Here is a 23,245-nt window from a genome sequence, read left to right on the forward strand (position 1 = left end):
TAACTGGGGGAGGGGGGATTATGATGATGTTAGGTAGGAACTTGGGAACAGATATATTTGGGGAAATATTTGTCCACACAATTTAGTAGGAGCAAAATGTTTGCCCGATGATAATTATGTCTTAGCACATTATTAAAAACATGCAATTCTCATGTAGCAAAGTAACATTGTTAGGTATTTTACAGTAATGTGGTTTGTAGAATTCCTAAAACTACAGTCAGTTTAACTGAATGGTGACAGAGAAAGGCAATAGTTTTGCCACCATTAAAACAAGGGGTATCAAATAACCAAGTCAGGGTTTGGTCTGAAAGAGAGCAGTGGGATTGAGAACAGGGACCATACTTTGAGGGGATATAAACAATTCTGCAGACACCTGAAGGCCAGAGTCCAGAAGAAAATTTGAAGTAAAGAATAGGTGGTGGCTGAAAGAGCCTTAGAGGCCTAGCAACTCACTGCCACCTATAATGTGTGGGTTCTTCACTGGTATCAGGGCTATTCATGGCCCAAACACCAAAACCCACCCCACTGTGAGCCAACAGTGGGAGGTGAGGGTGGTCAACATCTGCTGAAAGGAACACTTTGGTACTCTGTCCTTGACATGAATGCCTTCGACTCCATCCCATAGTGGGCTATTTGATCCAGTCTTGCCACTATTTCTGACAGACAAGTCAATGGCCATTTGCTGAAGATCGACGGAGAGACCTTGGAGGAACGTAAACTACTTCCTATATTTCAGAAGCCACCTCTCGGCATCAATGAAATTCACCATTACATTCAATGCTTATGGCCAACTGAGGAAAGAGGTGTTTGAAGATCATTTTAAATCATCCAGTTAATTAATTCAATAAAATGTGAGCCTAACTTTTATTCTCCCTAGAGTGGTTTTATTAAAATGCTAAAACATTTTATAATTCTAGATTCCTGAACTGACCTTCAATTTCAAAATTCTAGATGGGGCCATTCAGAAGTGAACTCAGAAGCACTTCTTCAGACAAAGTATTATAGAAATTTGTAACTCTTTCCACCAGAAGTTGTGAATGTTGGGTCAATTGAAACTTCTTGGACTAAGTAAAGCAGGTAAATGGAGATGAGGTACCAATCAGCCCTGATCCAATAGACAGGTGAAATATAAAAAGTAAAGATTAATTGCCTACTCTCATTTCTTAATAGTGAGAGCTGTTACTTTAAATTTGATGTCATTCCATAGAGAATGTAGTAGTTAATATAAAACTGTATTAAGGCACTGCAAGTGTGATGAATGTTAACCATCAGCACCAACTACTAAAGATGCCACAGAATGAAGATGCAGTTTTAAACACCTTTATTTAAAAATCTGTTAAACCAGAAGGAAATTCCCAAAATATACTGACACCAAGATAGTCAATACATTCAAAATCTTTAATGTTGCATGAATTAACAGTGAGAATCTGTCCACAAGACATACTTCATTGAATGATTTAACAAAATACCCCCAAAACAGTCAATTTATTAGCACTTTAAAGCTAAATTTTGCCCTGATACATTTAATGATTAAAAAGTTAATTTCACTATGAACAAATTTAGCTTAAAAGCTAAACTACTATTATCATAAGAAACAAAAAAAAAAGTCAGGCATATTGAATTAGGAAATACAGAATTTTCCTCAATGAGAACTATGATTATATACCTGTAGAAACAAACATTAAGGAATACAAATGTATTTATACCCCCAGGAAATTAAGGAAGTGAATACTTATGCTTGTACAATTCTGTACACTCATCCAAAATTCTCCCAATCCATTTGTCACTTTCTTTCAACACATGAAGGCAACACATACTGTCACTCCATCTTCCAAATTATAATCAGTAATTCATCCCTCAACCAAAATTTGAGAGTCAGCAAATTACTTTAATATTTTCTCCACCCTACATCCTATTTTCATTAACCTCTTCCCTCCTGGTAACAATCTTCACACCTTTTTTAAAGAAAACCCCATATGTATCAATTAGTAGATCTACCAATCTCAGAATCTCCTATACAAATAGGTGGAATAAATCTAGCTAATCCTTCTTGTTAAAAGGAATGTACACAATACCAAAAAAAGACATTTCCCAAGTAAAAAAAATTGCACAATTTACAGAAATAATACGCTTTCACTGCATCATTGTTAAATACGAATAGACCCAAAAAGATCTATTCACACAAGTGGATGAATCGAGGCAAATGTCGACATCTATGTTGAAAAACAAAAAACTCCCTTCAAGCCTTACCAATTATTTCATACTACATCTATTGTTTCACCTGAACGTTGTGTCAAACCATTTGATTCAACCTATAGGATGCAGTGAATTTGGTTTAAACAACACCCACAGATGCACACCTGGTTTAGAACAAAAAGCATACAATTAACGATACTAAAGTTGCGATTTTGAAACTACAATAAGATATGCATCTGAATATTACCAATATGTCACACTGATTCTGTGCAATACGTTTTTTTTAAAACAGTAATGGCCTGGATTTTGCCATTTGCATTGAGAACAAAACTGCCAGCCAGTGTAACACTATAATGCAAGTTAATAAAGTGAAGCTGCTGCAAGTCATTAATGCTCTTCTACAAGCTCCATTACTTTGCCCTTTCAAATATAATCCAATATTTACATACTATCCTCACTGTTAAAACACCCTGAAATTGTGTGCTGTTTCACTTGAGGTGCAAGCAAACTTAAAATGGCATTATAAGATTTAATTACTGATTAGCAAACTCTATGCCCTTATGTCTGTGGATTGTAATTCATCAATATTTCAAAATAGTGCAGTTAAGAAATATTTTCAAAAGTATATTTCAGATTCTGCCCTAATCTCATGTGTATTACAGAGAACAAATAAAAATTGTAAAGTGTTTAAAACTAGCCAAGAAATATGCCTCTTCTTTCCTAGTTTGTGGTCCATGAGGATTCTTCAATGTGATTGACTGCAAATGTCATTACTGTCAGAAACCTAAAATAATGCAATGAAAAGGGGAAGCACAATTTATGAACAGCCTCTGTGAGATCAACATTGAGCAGTGTCACTTCACTTCTGACTACAAAATCCAGGCCACAGATCTAAAGTCAACTGAACCTCTTATGTTTCTACCTTCTAAAGAAGAAAAGAGGTACAGTTTTAAAACAAAATAAAAGAAGATTAATACTATCATTAGAAAGTCTTTTTGTTAAAACTAAGTACTACACAGTAGTCAACAATTAAAGTTTCTTTCAAAGAAACAACACACATTTGCTTATAACTAGCAAATATCTCTGTACAAAACTAACAAGACTGCCTAACTGACAGTGAGGGTGACGGTAAACTTCCCAAAATAGGAAGTCAGAAGAGGGGCATTCTTGACTGGGCAGCTTTTCCCTTCAAAATGCGCTTGACCTGCGAACAGAAAGACAGAGTGAGCAATTAGTCTTTCAATATTATTTCACCATTTAAAGTCATTTTCATTGAGGAAGCTGCTTTTCTTCCTAATTATTAATGGTCTTGTATAAAGTAACTTTGTGGGTTGCCTCTGCAGACAAAATTCCAGGTGTACGTTTTGAAGAATGGATCTTCACACCTCTATAACCACTCACTTACTTCTTCTCCTCTTAAACCATCTGGCACGAGATGTACTGGCTGTTCATTCTCCAGGTTTCTGGCACTGGGATCAGCTCCCTTTCTCATCAGAAGCCGGACAGCGTCTATCTGACTGACTCGGTCTTGCATGCCAGCTGCAACATGAAGTGCAGTGTTCCCATTATATGCCTGAAAATGCAAACAAAGCCTTTAGCCATCAAAAATACTAACATTGTAGGTTTCCTCGAACAATCTCCTAATCATCAACCATTTCAACATAGGGAAAATTTATATATAAACAAAATACAAATATCTTGCATTAAGATAAAAGATATAATAGGTTTTAATCCATTTTCACATCAACACATCAGTTATTCTGAACACCTGAATGTTTTGTGAAGTGGCAATGAGTAGTATTAGTAAGTTATATGCAGACCTCTAATAAATTTAACGAAGCTAATTGGGCATTGAAAAGGTGTCAATTGCTTTACTCTTTGCAACAAGTCCATTTTATTGAGCGAATAGTTGTTGGTTGCCTGGGGTATATTCTTACCTTAGCATTTACAACATTCAGACTGGTTGGTTGCTCAAGAAAGTAACGCAGAAGTTCGACGTTTGCTTCTTCTGCAGCCAAGTGCAGAGGAGTGCGACCGCTCTTCCGATCCTGGGGAAATTGAAACATTTATTTTAAGACTTTCAAAAAGGTAAATCTTGTGTCCAGGGCCATTTTAGTGGTGCCTCTCTAGGGCTTAATCAAAACCAAACCTGAACTCACCCGAGTTTCAATAGATGCTCCCATCTGTAATAAGGTTTTAATAGTATCCAACAAGCTCTTCTTTTTCATGACCAGCTCCTGTGTCTCAACAGATAGAGGTTGCTGATGAATTTTACTCTGAAGCTCATGTACCACACGGTTCTGGGCCAGGACTGCACAATGTAGAGCTGTCATACCTAAAACAAAATAAAGCAAGTGTTCAAGGTTCTTAAATCATTATTTATAGCTGGTAGTGAATGAAAATCAACACACATAAGACAATACAAATTGTTTTGGTCCACAGATATTCACAAGTTCCATTTTACTCTCTTTTTACCTTTAGTGAATACTATTTGAGAAAGTCCTGTCTGGTTCAATAAAATGATCTAACATTATCTGACCATTGGAAGATGATATCTACTAAACTAAATTTCACAGGGCTTTATCTGACTATCCCTTATGCTAGAAATAGTAATAGATCTTACCATCAAAGTTTGTAACTTCCAGATTGAGATGCCGACAATTTTGTGTCATCCCCTTTTCAATGGCCTGCATAGGAACAGAAAGAATGTGTAAATAACAACCAATTAAAATAAGAAAAAGCATGGTGTTTATGGTTAGTTTATTCAAATATTACAACCAATTGGTTATTGGTAAACTCACAACAGGATTTTGTGTCTTTAAATGACAGGTATCTATAGAACACCTTTAACATACAAAATTGCCCTCGGTTCTTCAGAGATGCAAATACAAAAAGGAACGACCTAAAAAGGAGAGATGGGAAGAGGTGTGGCAAAAAGCTTGATCAAATTTCCAGGTTTAAGGAAAGAACATCAGGAAAGCTGTTTTAACTCTCTCAAATTTTAGCTCAGTAACATCATGAGCATGTATTGGTTTGCAAGAGTACGGATTAAATGATGAAAAGGCAAAGATGCATGGAAATAGTGAGGCAAAGCTTATCATTGTTTTTTTTGTAATATTGTCCTTTAAGTTCCAAAAGAGATCTCAAAATTATGCAAGAATCTTTCAGATAATAGCAACTTTGGCTGCTACAGATGGCACACATTTGAAAACATATTGTGATGTTTAAATATAATCCAAAAGATATGAAATCTTTGAAAGGTACATAATGTTTGGTGTTTGGGAATTTATGAAAAAAATGTTCATTTGCAAAGCATGTGTTTTTACATGTCTCAGCAGCCTCTTGCAGTTGACTTCTATAGAATCTCAAGATTAAAAAAACACCTACCACAAGCACTTGAAAGTAACCCTTTTCTGCAACCACATGCAGTGGTGTTCTGCCCCAGCGATCTGAGGTATTCACTTGTGCTCCAAGGGTTACTAAGTCCTGGACAATCAGGTGCTGGTTGGCAGCAACAGCTACTTGCAAAGCACTCTTTAAAAGAGAAGGGAATACTTGATTAAGTCATACAAGGAAATGGATGGGGGAAAAATAAAGCAAATGCCAAACTGATAAGGAACTATTGTAATAAGCAAACAATGTAACCATTGCAAAATGCAAGTCATGCAGTTACTGAAAACAAATCCATTTCAGTTAAACATTAGCAAGAAAGTATACATTGATACTAGGAATATTGCCTGCAATGTGGATAAAGCTTTAAATGGAAGATCAACTCTCTTGTTCAAAAGTGGAACTTCAAATAATTTGATCTAAAGATTTGATCTGGGCTGTAGGGAACTGCAACTTGACATATAAAATTCAGATAATTGTTGACTGCCCACAGTTTGATGACCAACTTGAGGAAATGAGAACTCTTCAGACATGGATAGATTTGGGTGCATTGGAAAAGCAAGGGGACAGTCTAAAAAAATCACTTGGCATCTGATGAAAATCTTGGACCAGTCCACTGGGAAGAACTTGAAATGGCTGAAGTCCCTTCTGTTGTCCAGAGATTTGTGGTGGACTGCAGATTTTAACAAATGAAAATTATCTAAAAAATTCTGTTTAATGTTCCACAATCTCCTCAAAAGTCCTGATGATGTCCAGTAAATGACTGATGCATCAACGCATGCTTACCTGGCCATTGTGTTCTTTAACATCTATCATGTTAACAGCAGCCATCTTCTTTCCAAGGACATATGCAAGGGCCCGTCTGCCCTGTGCAGCAGCAATGTGTAAAAGACTGGAAAATAAAAACATGACATACCCAAGGTTTATAAAGTAAAAACAGCTTTCAATACCAATCTCCTCCCTGTATAAATTTTAACCACTGTGCTTCTATTTCAGATTCAGAAACACTGAATTCCAATTCTAAAACAGCAAATGCATTTTCCAGATGATCTCGGGGGAACAAGTCCAAGGAACATAATGGTACAATGAGCCTTAGAATGAGAAAATACCACATATTTAAAACTGAATATATTAAAACATGGCAAGAACAAAGATTTGGAAACACTTACGTGTCACCATCAGAGTCTTTGGAAAGAAGTTGCTCTTGAGTAAGATGGGACAATTTCTTCTCTTCTTGTTCAAGTTGCCATTGAAAGAAGGACTTGCCTTGAGTTTGTGATGGATAGTACAAAGGGGCAGGCTGTGATACATCACCCTGGGAGCTGGGCTGTAGGGAACTGCAATCTGGTATATAAAATTCAGATGATTGTTGACTGCTCACAGTTTGATGATTAACTTGAGGAAATGAGAACTCTTCAGACATGGATGGATTTGGGTGCATTGGAAAAGCAAGGGGACAGTCTGAAAAATCACTTGCCATTGGATGAAAATCTGGGACCAGTCCACTGGGAAGAAATGGAAATGGCTGAAGTCCCTCCCGTTGTCCAGAGATTTGTGGCGGACTGTGTATTGGGTATTGCTGAAAGTCCTGGCACTGTTCAGGGGATAGTTGGCAGTTTCGTACTTCCTGCATATAACTGTTGTTGTGCAATTTTCCTTCTCTTTCAAAAACCTGATCATTCTTACCAACATTGGTCCAGTTGACCTGGACAGTATTCAGAGAAATCTCATGGGTGTTATTCCGCAACATTTTTATTATGGCCTCAAGAACATCTGGATTTACATCATTTCTTGATTCAGTTTTATGGACTCCATCTGAATTCTCAGAGTTTGGAGTCTGGGGCGGAGTCTAATTTGAAAAAAAAAGACGATTAGTCAATTGAATAATCTTATTTAAAATATTACACAATATTTGACAAGTGGCAAATAGCAAGTAGTAAAGGCATCATAGCTTCACTGCCTTTTGATAAAGTGACTACCATTGTTTGACCCTGGGTTCCCCAGAGCACCATTATTACTGTCACCTCTAAACCCAAACATTACAGAAGTACTGAAGAAAACTACAGATCGTTGGATATTCTTACCAGCGGGTATGATGATGCAAGTGTTGCAGATTGTTTATATGGAGGTACATCAGTCAGGTTCTCCAAAGCTGATCTTTTTTGGCCACTCAAGAGCCTTCTTATTTCTGTTCAGATCAAAAGTAGGTTATTAGAGTCAGAGTTGTACAGCATGAAAACAGGCTCTTTGGCCCACTGCTTCCACGTGACATCATGCCTATCTATATCAATCCCACTTCGAGTCATAGAATTATATAGCATGGAAACAGGCCCTTCAGCCCAAATCATCCCTGGTGACCATAGTGCCTTCCTGAGCAAGTCCCATTTGTCCCATATCCCTACTTGAAAGAGCAAGGCGTAAAGCACTTGTCCAAATGCCTCTTAAATGTTGTTACTGTTCCTGCTTCCACCACCTCCTCTCGCAGCTCACTCCAGACATCAACCATCTTTGTGTGAAGAATTTACCCCTCCGATCCTCTTTAAACCTCCTCACTCTCACTTTAAACTTGCATCCTCTCATTTTAGACACCCCCCACCAAGGGAAACAGACCCTAGCTATGCCTCTCATAATTATTTTATTTTCACACACACACCTCTATAATGTCAACTTTCAGCCTCCTTTACTCCAGGGAAAACAGACCCAGCCCATCCAGTCTTCAAGCCCTCCAATCCAGGATACATCCTTATGAATCTTTCCTGCACCCTTTTTAGCTTAATCACATCCTTCCTATAGTGCAGCAACCAGAACTGCACACAGTACTCCAAACATATTCTAACCAATATTTTGCACAGCTGCAACATGACATCCTAACTTTGTACGGAAAGCCTCAGCTGATGAAGGCAAGCGTGCCATATGCATTGTTCACCACCCTGTCCACCTGCATTGTTGCTTTAAGGGAACTATGTACTTGCACCCCTAGGTCACTGTGTTTAACAACACTTCCCAGGGCCCTGCCATTCATTGTATGTCCTGCCCTGGTTTAACCTCCCAAAATAGTACTGTACATTGGACATTCTGGGTTTAAACAAAAATTACAAATTAGCAAGGTATTTACTTACGAGAAAATGGTTCTTCTGATGAATTTGACTGAGGCTAAATTAAAGGAGAAAAAACAATTTTATGAAAAAGGACGTAGATGATCTTCTACAATACTTTTAATCAAAGAATACAGTACGTTGAATTGCACATGTTAAAAGTTAATTTCAGCATTTAAGCAGGCAAGAATTTTTCAAATGTTTAACTATTTAAATGGATTTACTGTGATTAAAATGTAAGAGAAATCAGATGGAGTTACCAAGTGACTTTCCAGCTTGGTGCCTGAGCGGGTGCTCCTGAAATGATTAAGGAGGTCCTTGACTGGATTCTTCACTCGAACTCCCTGGAAGGGTTGTTTCAGACCCCTTGCTTCAGAGCCCGAGCAGGCCACTAGGAAAAGAAATAGAAGAAAGACCATTTTAAACAGCAGCCAAATTACATCCAGCCAGCTCCCACAAACAGCAATACAATGATGACCAGATACTCTGCTTTGTACATTAACCCTGACATCAGGGACAACTCAGATGCTCTTTGAACCAATGCAGTAGGATCTTCCGCATCCCGCTGAGGGAGTGGATGGACTTTGGTTTAAAAACTTATCTGAAAGTTGCTGTATAGCCCTGAAATATCAGCCTAGATATCCACATTCAAATTTTTGGTATAGGACTTGATCTTGGAACCAGCTGACTCAGGAACAAGGTTGCAACAGTGAAAGGTTGCAAGCAGTGAAAGCTAAGCTGAGAGGTTGGATCAGGAATAACTGCATCAAGGTACAGTGGAAAAATCCAGGGCTGCAGATGACTCACCTCCGAAACAGGCAAGAAAAATGAATACATGTTGCACCCAATGCCAAACCACCCAGTCACGGGACAAACACCAAGAGTCGCCATTTCAATTTAACCCACTGTAATCCCGAAAGAAAGACGCCACTTCTAGATTTAAAAATTGACTGAGAATTGTTGAAACTGCCATACAAAACAATCTGGACAAAGCAATCAATTCAAAAACTGAGATCAACTTCCCGTTCTAAACCACTTGGATTGGCAGTTTAAAATCGTCACTATTTAAAACAAAGACTACCAAGGTAGGAACAGTCAAAGGAACAGAGCGCTTTTCTCTCATTTTTTAAACATTATGATTTAAACCATTTTTTTTGGCAAGGAAAAACCCGCTCACAGTACATCGCAGCCCGACCCTACACCCCGATCAAAACAAACCGAAATAGGGGTAAAGAATTGTGCAGAAGGAGAGGCTGTCGAGGCAAAAACAAAATATTAAGAACCAGGCTACAGGAAGTATAAAAAGAAGTAAAAGCTTCAAATGGAAGAGTGGGCAGCCGGCGAGAGCGGGACTGGGAGAGAGGGGCGGCTGCAGCTTTACCGGTGGACAGGAGGAGGGCCCGGCTGTACCTCCACCGGTTGGGGGAGAGGTGGTGGGTAGCCGGACACGTACTGTGGGAGGTGGTAGTCGGAAGCCTCAGGAAGAAACAGCTGTCCCCTTCCCTCGTTTGGGGAAGAGGAAGTAGGTGGGTGGCTGTATCTATACGTGGGGGGGAGGGGGGTTGGGGGATGAAGGAGCTCTACATTGGGGGGGGGGGGGGTTTAAGGACGAGTGAGGCAATCGCACTGGTCCGGTTCGCTGTACCTCCGGGGGGGGGCGGCGGACGGAGGAATTGGGGGGGACGCTGGGGAAGGCGAGGGGCCCCGACTGTAACCTGAGCAGGCAGAGACCGTTTGGGCGGGGTGGGGAAGGGGGTGGTGGGTGGGAGGTTGGTGTTGGGGGCCGCTTCTACCTGTCCAGGGGGAGGCGACGCTCCCAGTCCCGGCTGGGTGGGGGACGGGAAACAGGGGTGTGGGGCTCGGTGGGGGTGGGGGGAGGGGTAGCGGTTATACCTGGGGACGGGACGCTGCAGCTGGACGCCTCGGACGGCGGCGAGGCGGGCGAGCAGGGTTCGCTGGCCGCAGGGGAGCTCTGGTAGAAGGAGCCCAGGTTGATAGGGCTCGACCCCAGCCAGTTCTCTCGTTCGCAGCCGTCGCCCGAGTTCTCGCTCCCTCGGTCCAGGATCATCTTTCAGGCAGAGACAGGAGAGCCGGAGTGGGTGGTAAGGGCGTATTCCAGGCAGCTCCGGGACCGAACCACTAGTATTGCAGAACTCCCTCCTCGCAGCGAATGTACCAAGCCCCTGCCACAACTATTTTTCTGCAGCACCTTCCGGGAGGCAGGCTTATTACGTATCTCCTTCATCTCCTATTCGTCCCAACGTACGGGGAGGATCACATCAAGGGGCTGGAATTACGGTAAGTGCACGAACAGCCTACATTACTGGCAATGATGAAAGGGGAAGGGGAGGGGTTGCTCTTGCATTATTCGAGGCTCCAGTGCCAAACCGGCAAGGTTTTATGTCCAGTTGGAAGGGTAATCCACTCTGGCAGCGACGCCCAGAGCGCACGGAGGAGGCAAATGAAAGAACAAATACTTCTGCTTAGAATTAGACCAAGTCAAAGTTTATTCAGCGCTTCTGAATAAAATGCTGCCTAGCCACATTGGGTGATTTTAGGGCACATGACCGAAAGCTTGACCCAAAAAAAAGTTCTGAAAGAAGGTCTCAGACGAGAGCCGAGGCACTCAGAGTTATAAGGGGTATAGGTGGGGTGGATAGAGAAACTATGTGTGCTTCAACCATTGGTAGTTTTAACTTTAAACCAAAACAGACTCAGGACATTCCTTTCAAGATGCTCACTTCCTGTATATTATTTGCACTTTCAGTTCTTGTTTCATATGTCCAATACATAGATATTTTCTCTTTTAATCATTATCTAGTCGTTGATCAAATGGACTCAATCCAACTTCACCACAGTGCAAGTTATTCTGAGATTTCTCCTCATTTCACAAACTCGGTACTTTCACAGCCAATCCCCTCTGCCAGTTCTATTCTGCTATATTCTTCCATCCGCGCTGAACCCTCCAGTTCACAACCTGTGGCCTATGTAATCCTGGACTTCAAACACCACATCCTCTACGTCAGAGTGAAGGTTGATAGCATCCCCCGCCTTTCTCCAGTCCAGCCTATCTGCTACTAAGATCTCACTTATATTTCAGTTTCCATGCTCAACTTTTCCAACGTTCTCCTGATCAGACTCCCACCCTCTCCCTTCCCTAAACGCAAGCACATTCAAGATTCTGCAGCTTCTGTAACACAACCAAATCCAACTCGCAATTTCCCTTTTGTGTTTCCTCACCAACACTGCATTCCAGTCCACTGGCACTTTAACATTAAAATCCTCATCCTTGGGATTAAATCTCTCCATGGCTTCATCTGTCCAATTTCCATAACCTCTTAAAAGTCTTTCAAGTAGAATTTCTTCAACTCTGAATTCCCACTCTCCTTAGCTAACTGCTGACAGCATTCAGTCATCTAGTCCCCAAGCTCCGAAATTCCCACCATAAATCTCTCAGTATCACCAATCTCCTTCCTTGGCTAAGTGCCTTGAGAAATTTCCCAATGTTAAATGCAGCACACAAATTCAAATTGTTGTTTATGCAGAGCAAATTATCAGTGTTACACAAAATGGACCAGAATTGTGAAGAGAACATAGGACCCTCTCCTCTTAGACCACCCTCAGCATTCAAATTACATAGCCTCTTCAAAGTGCGTCATATCACACTACACCAGATTAAAATTCATTTGCCATGTGTTTTCCTATTTCACTATTTCCTCCTAAAGTCTGCTACCATCCTGCTCACTTAATACCTTACTGCTTTGTATCAACTTCAAATTGTACTCCTGAAAAGCCAAGTTGATTGTGTCTACATAACAAATAAAGCAATGGTCCTGATACCATCTACTGAGAACCAACTGCATACTTCTCTTCAGTCATTAAAAATAATATTACATCTCATACATCTCCCATCACCTAATTATGTAAACAAGCTACGACTGTGGGTTTCTATTTTCAAAATAATTCTCTAAATTTGTATTTACTTCTCATTACCTACATATTCCTTTACCTTATCAAAGTTTCATCAATGCACAAAAATTCACAGTAATGAAATATACTGCTCTACTTTTATCAATCCTCTCCTTTGATCAGGTTGCTCAGATATGATTCATTTCTTTACTGACCCACACTTGTTCAAATTAGGATGATGTTGCTCTTGTTGATGGTCTATACAACTTACCTACCTCTCATATTAAACATCTGCCTGCAATTTCCAGGTTTATTTCTCTCTATTTCGAACAGTGTTATTACACTTTCATTCCTTCAAACCTCTAGCAGCACACACGAATCAAAAGATTAAGGTCAGTGTTCTTATTAACCACAACCTGGCTACTCTCAGGAACCTAGAGTGCACACCCATGCCAAAAAACATCACCAGGCTTCATAAGATAGATATTTATTAGTCACATGTACATCGAAACACACAGTGAAATGCATCTTTTTGCGTTACTGAGAATGTGCTGGGGGGCAGCCCGCAAGTGTCACCATGCTTCTGGCGCCAACATAGCATGCCCACAGCTCCTATCCTGTACATCTTTTGGAATGAGAGGGGAAACTAGAGCACCCAGAGGAAACCCATGCAGACACAGGGAGAACGTACAAACTCCTTACAGACAGTGGCTGGAATTGAACCCAGGTCACTGGTGCTGTAATAGCATTACGCTACACCACTACACTACCATGCCTGCCCTTCATTGCATGCAGTTCTGACAAAGGGTCCTCAACCCGAAACAGTCACTCTGTTTCTCTTTCCACAGAGGTTGTCTGATCTGCTGAGTGTTAATAGCATTTTCTGGTCTTATTACTAATTTATATATTCTTTCCTTGTGTGATGATATTGAGTGTACCATCCGAGAGCTCTAAACTTAAGTCAAGACTTTAAGTTCTATCTGGCATAAGTATCTATGAGTACCCTTACTACAGGGAGACTACAATGTATCAACCTACACTTCAAGGACTAGTTTACTTTCACTACTTTAGTCTCCATGGAAAGGTCTAGCTGTCAATAATCACTGCTTCGAGCGGGGGGTCCCTCCTCCCAACCAAGGAGAAGATACTTCCAGCTAACAAAGCAGTTTAAACACTGTTTATTTTACGTGAGACACATTTAATTCTAATAAGTAATTCTTAACCATGACTTGTAACTTACAAAGGATTTCCAAACACAAGTACAATTCTCACAAACTAAAAAGTCATACCAACAAGTTGCAGACAAACAAGTCATCCAGCAAAAAACTAAAGGCTGAAGAATGAATTCTAGGTCTTCTTTCTGTAACCCCTTCTTTCTGTGATTTTCTAACCCCCCACTGTTTTCTAACATTTATAGTGTTTTTTTTCACTTAGTTGACATAATTGGCATGTGATGTTTTTTCAACTACATTTTCAGGCCTGGTGACTGGAGTGTTTAATTAAGTTAACGTGGATCCCATTCTCTTGTTTATGTTAAGAGGCTGAGCAGGGAATATTGGTTAGAAGTTTAACTTAGCAAACAACAAACATCTTGAGCCTGGGACAATTTCTGCTGTTTTTGCAAAAGGAATTTTAGCTTAATGAGCAACCGCTTCTTGACCTTTACACAGGTCATGCTGCTGTGCTAAAAATCTTAGGTTAGCAATAAACCTTTTTGGGGCCTGGAAAGTGAATATCCATCACACTCGTAATTTAGCTCTTGTAGTTTGGATATCATTCTGGTAAACCCATGCTCCAAGGTCAAAATATTCTTGCAAATTGGTGAACAAAATTGATCATAGTATCCCAGGTGTAGATTTACCAGAATGTCATATTGCTGAGGATAACCTACCCTGTTGTATTTCACTGCTCCAGATCCAAAGCCCAGGATTCTTATCCATGCGTTGATGAAAGGCTATTGACTTGAAACATCAACTCTTCTTTGCTCTCCAAACTTTCTGTCTGACCTGCTGAGTATTTTCAATGTTTTCTGTATTTATTCCATTTGCCTTTTTAAAATTTCTGTACATATCCATGAGGTTTTATTGATTTATATACATGTAGCTGTAATTTTCTGTGAAGATCTCCAAATCTACTGACATGATTTTTTTTATATGCATTAAAACCATTTTGCATTGTTATGGATACTTCTAGCTTCTTTAATAGTTGCATATCTTTGAGTCAATAGCAGATGAGTGGCTTTCTACATCTTCAGGTAATTTGTTTCTCATAATAGTGACCCTCTGGTCACATCCTACTTATTTGAATACCTGCCCATTATCTCTGCTGTGCCATCTGCTGCTCAGTTGGTGTCTTAACCAGGTCAATAATTTGACTTTAATCCCATGAGTTTCCACTTTAGCTAACAGTTTCTGACATAATATATATCAAATATCTTCTGGAAGTTCACATAAATAACATCCATTGGCATTCTCTTGTCCACAACTTCAGTCATCCCTGAAAATATTCAGGTTCATCAGGCATAACAAACCATGAGTCCATGCTGGCTGTCTCTTAACCAGGTGTTGAGTCATTCTGCATTAATTATAAGCTCTAGTAAGTGCCTGAAAATAGAAATCAGGTTCCTTGGTCTATCATTCCCAGTGCTCCAAGTCTATCTTCATAATTTTAAATTCTGAAGTTCTAATGAACTGATTGGAAAACTATGCACGTGGTTCTATTGTTTGAGAACATTTGACTCAAATTGAACCACATACATAGTTTTTCAATTAGTTCACTGGAACTCTTTAGGATTGTAGTTAGGGAACATGCAACATTTTTACTTACTTACTTAAAAATCCTGAGATGGGAAACCATCCATTCTTTAGTGCCATTAATTTCTTCATAGCTGTTATTTTGCCTTCACTAATTTTTAAAGAGTCCCTGTCCTCGATTCAATATTAGTTTTCTTGTGTGTTTGGCAGGTCATGCTCCTCTTCCAAAGCAAAGTAATTATTCCCAATATCTGTCACTTCTTTATTTTTATGTATCGTATTACCAAAAGGGAAATCCCTTATTTCTGATCACCCTCTTATTCCAAAGATTGAGGAAGATATTGTTTAGATTTTGATATTCCAAGTAAGGTTCTCCTAAATATTTTACTGTATGCACTATTGATTATCTTGTGTTTGTATCTTGTAGTTCTCAGACTACCCTACATTGAAAATATCTTAGTAAATACCTTCCTAACTCTAAAGATCAGTATCAGGGTAGTTCCTGGTCTTCTCTTTCCTTGATAAAAGGGGCCTCAACCTGTTTTTCTAGATGTTGTACAGTGAAGTACAGTCTAAACCCATGTAAAACTGTAACTAACATAACTGCTCCTGTTTATGAATTCCAGAAATGAACCTTGTTGGTTCATTTCTGCACTTTATGCTTTGCAAATCTGCATTGCTACTTAAAAAAACTTGTCAGTCCATATTTCTGGATCCTGTTGGACTTCCACACTATTTTTGGCTTTCATTGTACAGGTATCTGGCCTTTTTAAATGCATCATTTTGACTTTAAGCATGTTGCAATTATAAATCCAGGATATTTTGTAATGACTTCAAAATACAACAATGAAGTTTACAAGATATTTGGTTATCTGCGATTTAATTAATGTTTTCCCTTAGTTCATGTGTTTAAAGGTAATATAAATAGGTTTGGATTAACCTCTCCAAAGATTTTAAAGTCTGAAATTGAAATCAATGTTAAGAAATTGAATTGAATATCCCTTCTTTCAGCATGACATAACTAGAAAATTACTTACCCCCCCCCCACCCTCCCCGCCAAAGAAAATTATAACCTTCATTACCTGATCATTTTGCATCACTCTATAAATTCAACCAGGCACCAATGGGCCCATAGCAAAGGAACTTGGACCATGTTGCCCTGGAAGGACCATTGTTGGATACTCCCAGGTTAGTGAATCTGACTGCAAATCCTTCCGGGTAACTGAATCACTTGCCTTCAACCTTCAGGCACCATCATAACCCATTCTCCAGCCCACTCCTCCTAAACCTTCCAATGCCAGATTCATAGATACCAACCCTTCAAACCTGCTCACCACAATTGCCTTCTTGCTGCTCGTCCTGATTCCCTGCTCGTCCCCAATTAAATTGCTGATTCCTCCCCTCTCCCCCTCAACTCCCATCCAATTTGTCACCTGTTTCTCCCACCCACCTACCAGTGAGCAACCTGCCAGGATCCCATGTCCAAATCCCACCCCCTTCCCCACCAGCCACAGCAATGGGCCTAATTGGCCCAGTGGGTATCAGCATTGTGAATCTAGCCTCCATAATAACACATATTCTCTGCCAAATAATGTAACGTACTGAGGCCCAGGGACATGGGTGCAATAAAGCTTTCACTCATGAAGCTTTCACTCATTGGGGTCCATGTCCATAGATCCCTCAAGGTTGCCATGCAGGTTGATAGGGTTGCTAAGAAGGCGTATGGAGTGTTGGCCTTTATTAGTCGGGGTACTGAGTTCAAGAACCGTGAGGTGATGTTGCAGCTCTGTAGAACTCTGGTTAGACCACACTTGGAGTATTGTGTTCAGTTCTGTCACCTCATTATAGAAAGGATGTGGAAGCTTTAGAGAGGGTGCAGAGGAGATTTACCAGGATGTTGCCTAGATTGGAGAGCATGTCTTATGAGGATAGGTTGAGCGAGCTAGGGCTTTTCTCTGGATGAGAGGTGACTTGATAGAGGTGTACAAGATGATAAGAGGCATAAATCGAGTGGACAGTCAGAGACTTTTTCCCAGTGTGACAATGGCTAACACAAGCAGACATAATTTTAAGGTGATTGGAGGAAGGTAATAAGGGGGAATGTCAGGGGTAAGTTTTTCTTTTACACAGAGAGTGGTGGGTGCGTGGAATGCACTGCCAGCAGAGGTTGTGGGGGCAGATACATTCGGGACATTTAAGAGACTCTGAGATTGACACATGAATGATAGAAAAAATAGGGTTATGTGGGAGGGAAGGGTTAGATAGATCTTAGAGCAGGGATAAAATGTCAGCACAACATTGTCGGCCAAAGGGCCTGTACAGTGCTGTAATGTTCTTTGTTCATTAGGATGTACTAGAATTTCTAGGTATAAATGTGTCCTTATTTAGACACTGAAAAATGGAAGCCCATTTTCTCCAGGGCCTCTCAGTTTGAAGCCAAATGCAGAAAGCAGGATATATTATTTCATCTTTTTCTCTTTCCTTATTTCATTTTGAACCACGAATCTTCACTCTGCACATTCTGCAGCAATAAAGGTGAATGTGTTATTAACCAAACTTTAAAATCATTTAAAGAGCTCAGAAAGAGATGAGGTTTTTTTTTGCCAACTACTTTAGGATGCGGGATGTCCCACAATGGTGAAAGTACAGTGGAATCCAGAAAGATTTTAACAAGGGAGGTTGATGTGTTTGAAAAAATTAAAATTTAGAAGGGTATTAGGAACAGACTTAGCATGTGTTTTTCATAGAGCAGCACAAATGTAATGGACTAAATGCCCTCATTCTTCACTGGGAAATTGAGCCTTGGAATCCAGAAACATGCTACCCAGACAATATCCAACACAAGCTCGGCACCTTGGTCAGCATGGGCGAGTTGGGCTGTTTCTGTGCTGTATAACTCTGACTTTATGACAAACTCGTGCTGCTACTTTTGTTCACTATAACATGCCGTCAAAGAAATTAGACTTGGAGCATTTTACGGGAAAAGCATAAAGTCTCAATGACATGAGGAATGCCCGCCCTGGGAGAGGTATCAGGGCCTGTCAAACTGTAACCCTCAAACAGCATTCCTTCAAAGTAAGACGATGTAAAACTAAGACACATCTTTAAGTTTAGGTTCTTATTTCTGTACAAATATGAAGCCATACTAAATTTTTTGTAGCCAAAAACAGTCTGCTGAGCCAATACATCCCTGTTTTTGATGTACAGTACCTCATTTAAAAAAAGTTTATTTCAGTCTGTAAAATAAAGATTGTTATTTTCAAGAATTAGTTTCAGAATGTCAGGTATTATTAGTTGCAGTAAAACAACAATCCATAGCAAAATAAACTTGTAAACTTTTTTCACCTGTCTTCTGAAATATTTTCATGTTAGTACAAGCCCTGTCGACTGTCCTGTCATTTGATGCTGGTACCAAAAGCTTTTTCCACTAGGCAGACCATACCCCAAATGATAAAACTCAGGGTCCAGTTCCTCTGAATCACCTTCTGCAGGTGTGACTCTAGGACCTGAACATAAAGGGCCCTTGATTTAGTCCAACTTCACTCGTATAGAGCGAAATCTATATTATTCATGTTGGCTAATAAATTATGTAAAGGAAAGCTAGGCAATGGTACAAGACAGCAATTCAAATTAAGAGAAATCCTATGGGTATCATTTGGCTCATCCTCTTTTTGCATGAACTACACAAATGTGACATAATCAAATCTCTTATCGTTCCATTTCATATGGCGCTAGTACAACCTATACTGTACACTGGATCATCAATAAAAAAGTGGGTATGGTGGTATAGTGGTTTCGTTAATGGACCTGCAGGCAATGACTGAGATTCAGACAGCATGGGTTCAAATCCGATCATGGCAGTTGATGAAGTCACTTTCTAAACTTGGAATCAAAAAGCTGGTATCAGTGGTTGTGACCATTTAACAACAAGCATGACATTATAACCCATTCACTCCACTTGTGTCCTTCAGGGAAGGAGAGGTGCCATTCTTAACTAGCCTTGCTTTTGTGATTCTGGACACACACACAATTGTGAAGTTGATTCTTAACTGCTCTTTGAAATGGCCTAATAATCTATTCAGTTCGGGGAGCAAATAGGGTTTGGCAATAAGCACTGGCCTGGCCAGTGACATCGGTGTCCTTGAACAAAAGAAGATGCACAATAGAACCTGAGCAAACTTGTTCTGATTATTACATGTTGACAAGAAGTCCTCACACATTGGTATAACTTTTATATCATTATATGGAAGTGATTTGTTTGTTTAATTTAACCTGTCCCCCTATTATGTCTGTTCTCAATTCATCCACAGATTTTGATGCCATGAGGAAGGCCAGCATTTTTGTCCATTCCTAGATGCCATTGACCAGAACAGCTTATTAGATGACTTCAGAAGACAATTAACAGTAAAACTCATTGTATGTGTCTGGAGTCAATGTAAACCAAAGTTGGCACCGACAGCAGATTTTCTCCCCCAGGTTAGTGAACTAAATGGGGAACCATGACAATCCCAGCTTTTTCCTGGTCACTGTACTGGCACTAGTATTTTGTCCAAGAAATATTTCCAGACTTTAGTTTTAACAGTCCCTGTAGTGAGATTTGAACTTTTGGTTCCGACCTCTAGTTCTGTATCATTATTCACCACATTACTCTGTCTTTAAGGTACACTCATTAATAATGCAAAGGACAAAAATAACGTGAGAATGTTCGAAGATAATTCCTGACAACTTTTTTTTGCTGTAATTTAGTGACAGGACAAATTTTGTGCCTTCGGTTTCCATGTCTTATGTGACTTCCTTACTGAAAGGGGCTAAATTGTTCCCTTTAAGATTATTCCCCAATGTTTTTCACAACAAATCTTCCACTAAAAGGAAGAAGGCTGAACAAGGAGTCTCATTTATAATTTCAGGGCGCGATATTTAGGCATTAATAATGGCACAGAATTTTGCCCTTGTCACAATAAAGCTGTCTGGGTTGTAAAAATATCGTGCAATCACCATGAAATGAAATCATTTCATCTTCTGCATCAGACCGACTACAATGAGGACTTCATTGTGCAGTGCATGAGGGAAGTATAGTCTGCTATACCTTGTGATAGTTTAGTCAGAGTCCTTGCTTCCTTGGGCCCTTGCATGAAAAAAGACCACTTGGGTAAGACCACAATTCATTCCGTGTCAGTAAAACCATATCCCAATGATCAGCACCTTGAGGAAACAAGGGGAGAAAAGCTTGAAACTTAACAAATTGCACGTAGACCTTTCAAATCAGTCATTTCAATAACTTAGTTTCACCAAAGTTACAGAGATGACATATCTGAACAGACTCATGCATCCTTTTGAGCGGACCTTTTTAAATATCATGTTCTGTAGAATTTCCAACTGCAACCATGCGGAGCAACTATGTTACGTGCACCCGCCCAGTCTCCGGCTACCATCTCAAGAATTTGGAATATATTTTCGTTTCGGAGTCCCTGAACTCTGACCTGCCCGTGACGGAGGGGATCTCCCGGGCTTCGAATTTCCGCCTAACAGCCACCTATTGGCAAATTATTCAATCTCCCCACACGCCTGCGGTGCGATGTCCACAGCAGCGGAGAATGCTTGAAGCTGATGCCGCTGCGTTTGCAGCGTTTTGTTCTTTGTTTCGGATTTCCAGCATCTGTAAGGGCTTTTTTTACTCTGCTCCGATTTCCATGGTGGTGGCACCATTCTCGACTGGTGCTTGATCCCCAGAAGCTTGGCCGCGGCTCTTTACATCCCTCTAACTCCGTTAATATTGGGGACGAAACGATTGAAAACCAGTATTTCATGAGAAAACAATTGCTCCGTCAATTGGACTACCCTGCCTATTAGGAGCTTGTTGTTAACTTTTAAACCACCGGAATTAAGCAGGTTATGTTAAGTGCTGAAACATTGGCAGTTAACCATCGGATTTAACCCTAGTGTTCAGTCTGCGCAATTTAATTGACAATCATGTTCTGAAATAAATAATATTTAGATCAACCGGTCTTTCATTTGTCTGTTGTTTCTCAGGAGCTCAAACTTTTGGAAAGCGTTTAAGTGACATTCATGATCAAACATGCTTAATCCGAGTGCAAGGCAGAAAAACACAGCGCGTCTCCGGCAGAGATGAATTACCTGCAATTTGCAGTCATTTCCTTCCCACTGTTGTCCACGACACGTTCAGTCCCAGCAGTGTCTGAAGCAAACAAGGAGTTTTGTTCTGTCTTGTGTGCTTCCTCCGAACCCAACAATGATTGATGAGGACTGCTCACGTTAGGTCAGAAAAATATTTAAAAAAAACCTCCACCGTGTTTCCGAGCCGCGAGGTCTGACGTCTCGGAAATTCCCAGTCGTTTGACAGTGGTGTCATTGCACACCCTTCCATCGACTGAAAGGAACCTGTGTTCAGTAATGCCGCGATGTGAGAACTCACTTCAGTCAGCTATAGTGTGTCCAATTCAGGGGCAACTTAATCGGGCAATTGTTTAGTTATGAACATGTAAAATGTTCCGCAAACCTTTATCCTTATAACTAGGACCATGGACATTGAATGAAGAATAAATGACTTCGATCACTTCTATGACAGTGAGGTGTGGTGGAATTGAGCAAGCAACCCCATTGCCCTCATTGTGTCACACTGGCAAGTTAACGACCCTCTTCCGCAAGGAAATGTGGACATTTACATCCAGCCTCATTCGTCGGTTTGTCAACAATTTAACCGAGTATATTTTCATGTAGCCAGGTATTAAAATGTCTTTAAAAGATGATATAAGGCAGGATGGTAAACTGAGCGACGCGGCACGTGGGAAGTCCAGGAGGGTGCCTGGTTTGATTTCCCGGTCAGTTTCCGCTTCCCTCCGCCCAGAGCATGTGCTGGGGGAAACACCGGCTCGGAATTTCATGGAAACTTGCGCCGATACAGCGGCGTAAGTGGGAAGTACGCCGGCCCTCCACCCCGCAGAACGGTCATCTGTTCTAGGGCTCCTGGTCTCCCAGTCCGAGGTACCCCCACTGCTTTCCACAGAAGGACGAGCAGTGTGCCGGCAACCCGGCGAGAGCCCTTGCCCTTCACTGTTGCTCCCTCGTCGGCTCAGTGTGGAGACGCTGCTTGTCTTCACTGGCCTGGGCAAGCGGCAGCACCGCTGAGCACTAGGGTGTTGGCGGCTTGGGCGTCCACCGTTGTGCGGGTATAGGTATTGGTTTATTATTGTCACTTGTTCTGAGGTAAGGTGGAAAAATTTGTCTTGCATACTGTTCATACAGATCTATTCATTACACAGTGCATTGAGGTAGCGCAGGGTAAAAACAGTAACAGAATATAAAGTGTCACAGCTACAGAGGAAGTGCAGTGCAGGTAGCAAGGTCATAACAAGGTAGATGGTGAGGTCAAGAGTCCATCTCATTGTACTAGGGAACCGTTCAATAGTTTTATAACAGCGGGATTGAAGCTGTCCTTGAGCTTGGTGGTATGTGCTTTCAGGCTTTTGTATCTTCTGCCTGATGGGAGAGGGAAGAGAGAATGTCCTGGGTGGATGGGGTCTTGGATTATGCTGGCTGATTCACCAAGGCAGCGAGAGGTATAGACAGAGTCCATGGAGGGGAGGCTGGTTTCTATGATGTGCTGAGCTGTGTCCACAACTCTCTGCAGTTTCTTGCGGTCCCAGGCAGAGCAGTTGCCGTATCAAGCAGTGATACATCCAGATAGGATGCTTTCTGTGGTGCATCGTTAAAAGTTGGTGAGTGTCAAAGGGGACATGCCAAATTTCTTTAGCCTCCTGAGGAAGCAGAGGCACTGGTGAGCTTTCTTGGCCATGGCATCTACGTGGTTGGACCAGGACAGGCTATTGGTGATGTTCACTTCCAGGAACTTGAAGCTCTCAACCCTCTCGACCTCAGCACCAT

At 40.8% G+C, this 23,245-nt stretch overlaps 2 protein-coding genes and 1 long non-coding RNA gene across 3 annotated transcripts in view; 1 reads left to right on the forward strand and 2 right to left on the reverse strand.

The window, feature by feature from the left end:
* The window catches only part of LOC127569494 (uncharacterized), a 534,065-nt gene that overhangs the window by 402,697 nt on the left and 108,123 nt on the right, over nt 1–23,245 (reverse strand). The gene's annotated exons all lie outside the window — the stretch shown is intronic.
* Nucleotides 1,306–10,925, reverse strand: nfkbiz (nuclear factor of kappa light polypeptide gene enhancer in B-cells inhibitor, zeta). The gene is made up of 12 exons (XM_052014200.1): nt 10,575–10,925; nt 8,942–9,072; nt 8,706–8,739; nt 7,671–7,774; nt 6,756–7,435; nt 6,373–6,478; nt 5,584–5,730; nt 4,820–4,883; nt 4,356–4,531; nt 4,134–4,244; nt 3,602–3,769; nt 1,306–3,400 (listed from the first exon to the last, which is right to left on the reverse strand). Exons 1-12 carry the CDS (start codon nt 10,747–10,749, stop codon nt 3,347–3,349), a joined length of 1,950 nt encoding a protein of 649 aa, XP_051870160.1. The 5' UTR covers nt 10,750–10,925; the 3' UTR covers nt 1,306–3,346.
* On the forward strand, nt 10,842–21,290 carry LOC127569498 (uncharacterized). The gene is made up of 3 exons (XR_007956202.1): nt 10,842–10,979; nt 19,654–19,819; nt 20,711–21,290. It is a non-coding gene; the product is annotated as an uncharacterized LOC127569498 (long non-coding RNA).

Source organism: Pristis pectinata, chromosome 4, assembly GCF_009764475.1.
Source record: "Pristis pectinata isolate sPriPec2 chromosome 4, sPriPec2.1.pri, whole genome shotgun sequence".
NCBI lineage: Eukaryota > Metazoa > Chordata > Chondrichthyes > Rhinopristiformes > Pristidae > Pristis > Pristis pectinata.

Excerpts from the sequence above, each read along its gene's own strand:
- nfkbiz (XM_052014200.1), bottom strand. The coding sequence starts at position 10,749 with ATGATCCTGGACCGAGGGAGCGAGAACTCGGGCGACGGCTGCGAACGA. Across the intron at positions 9,073-10,574 it reads CTGCAGCGTCCCGTCCCCAG|TGGCCTGCTCGGGCTCTGAA; the intron begins GTATAACCGCTA and ends TTCTTTTCCTAG. Across the intron at positions 3,770-4,133 it reads TGAATGTTGTAAATGCTAAG|GCATATAATGGGAACACTGC; the intron begins GTAAGAATATAC and ends TTGCATTTTCAG.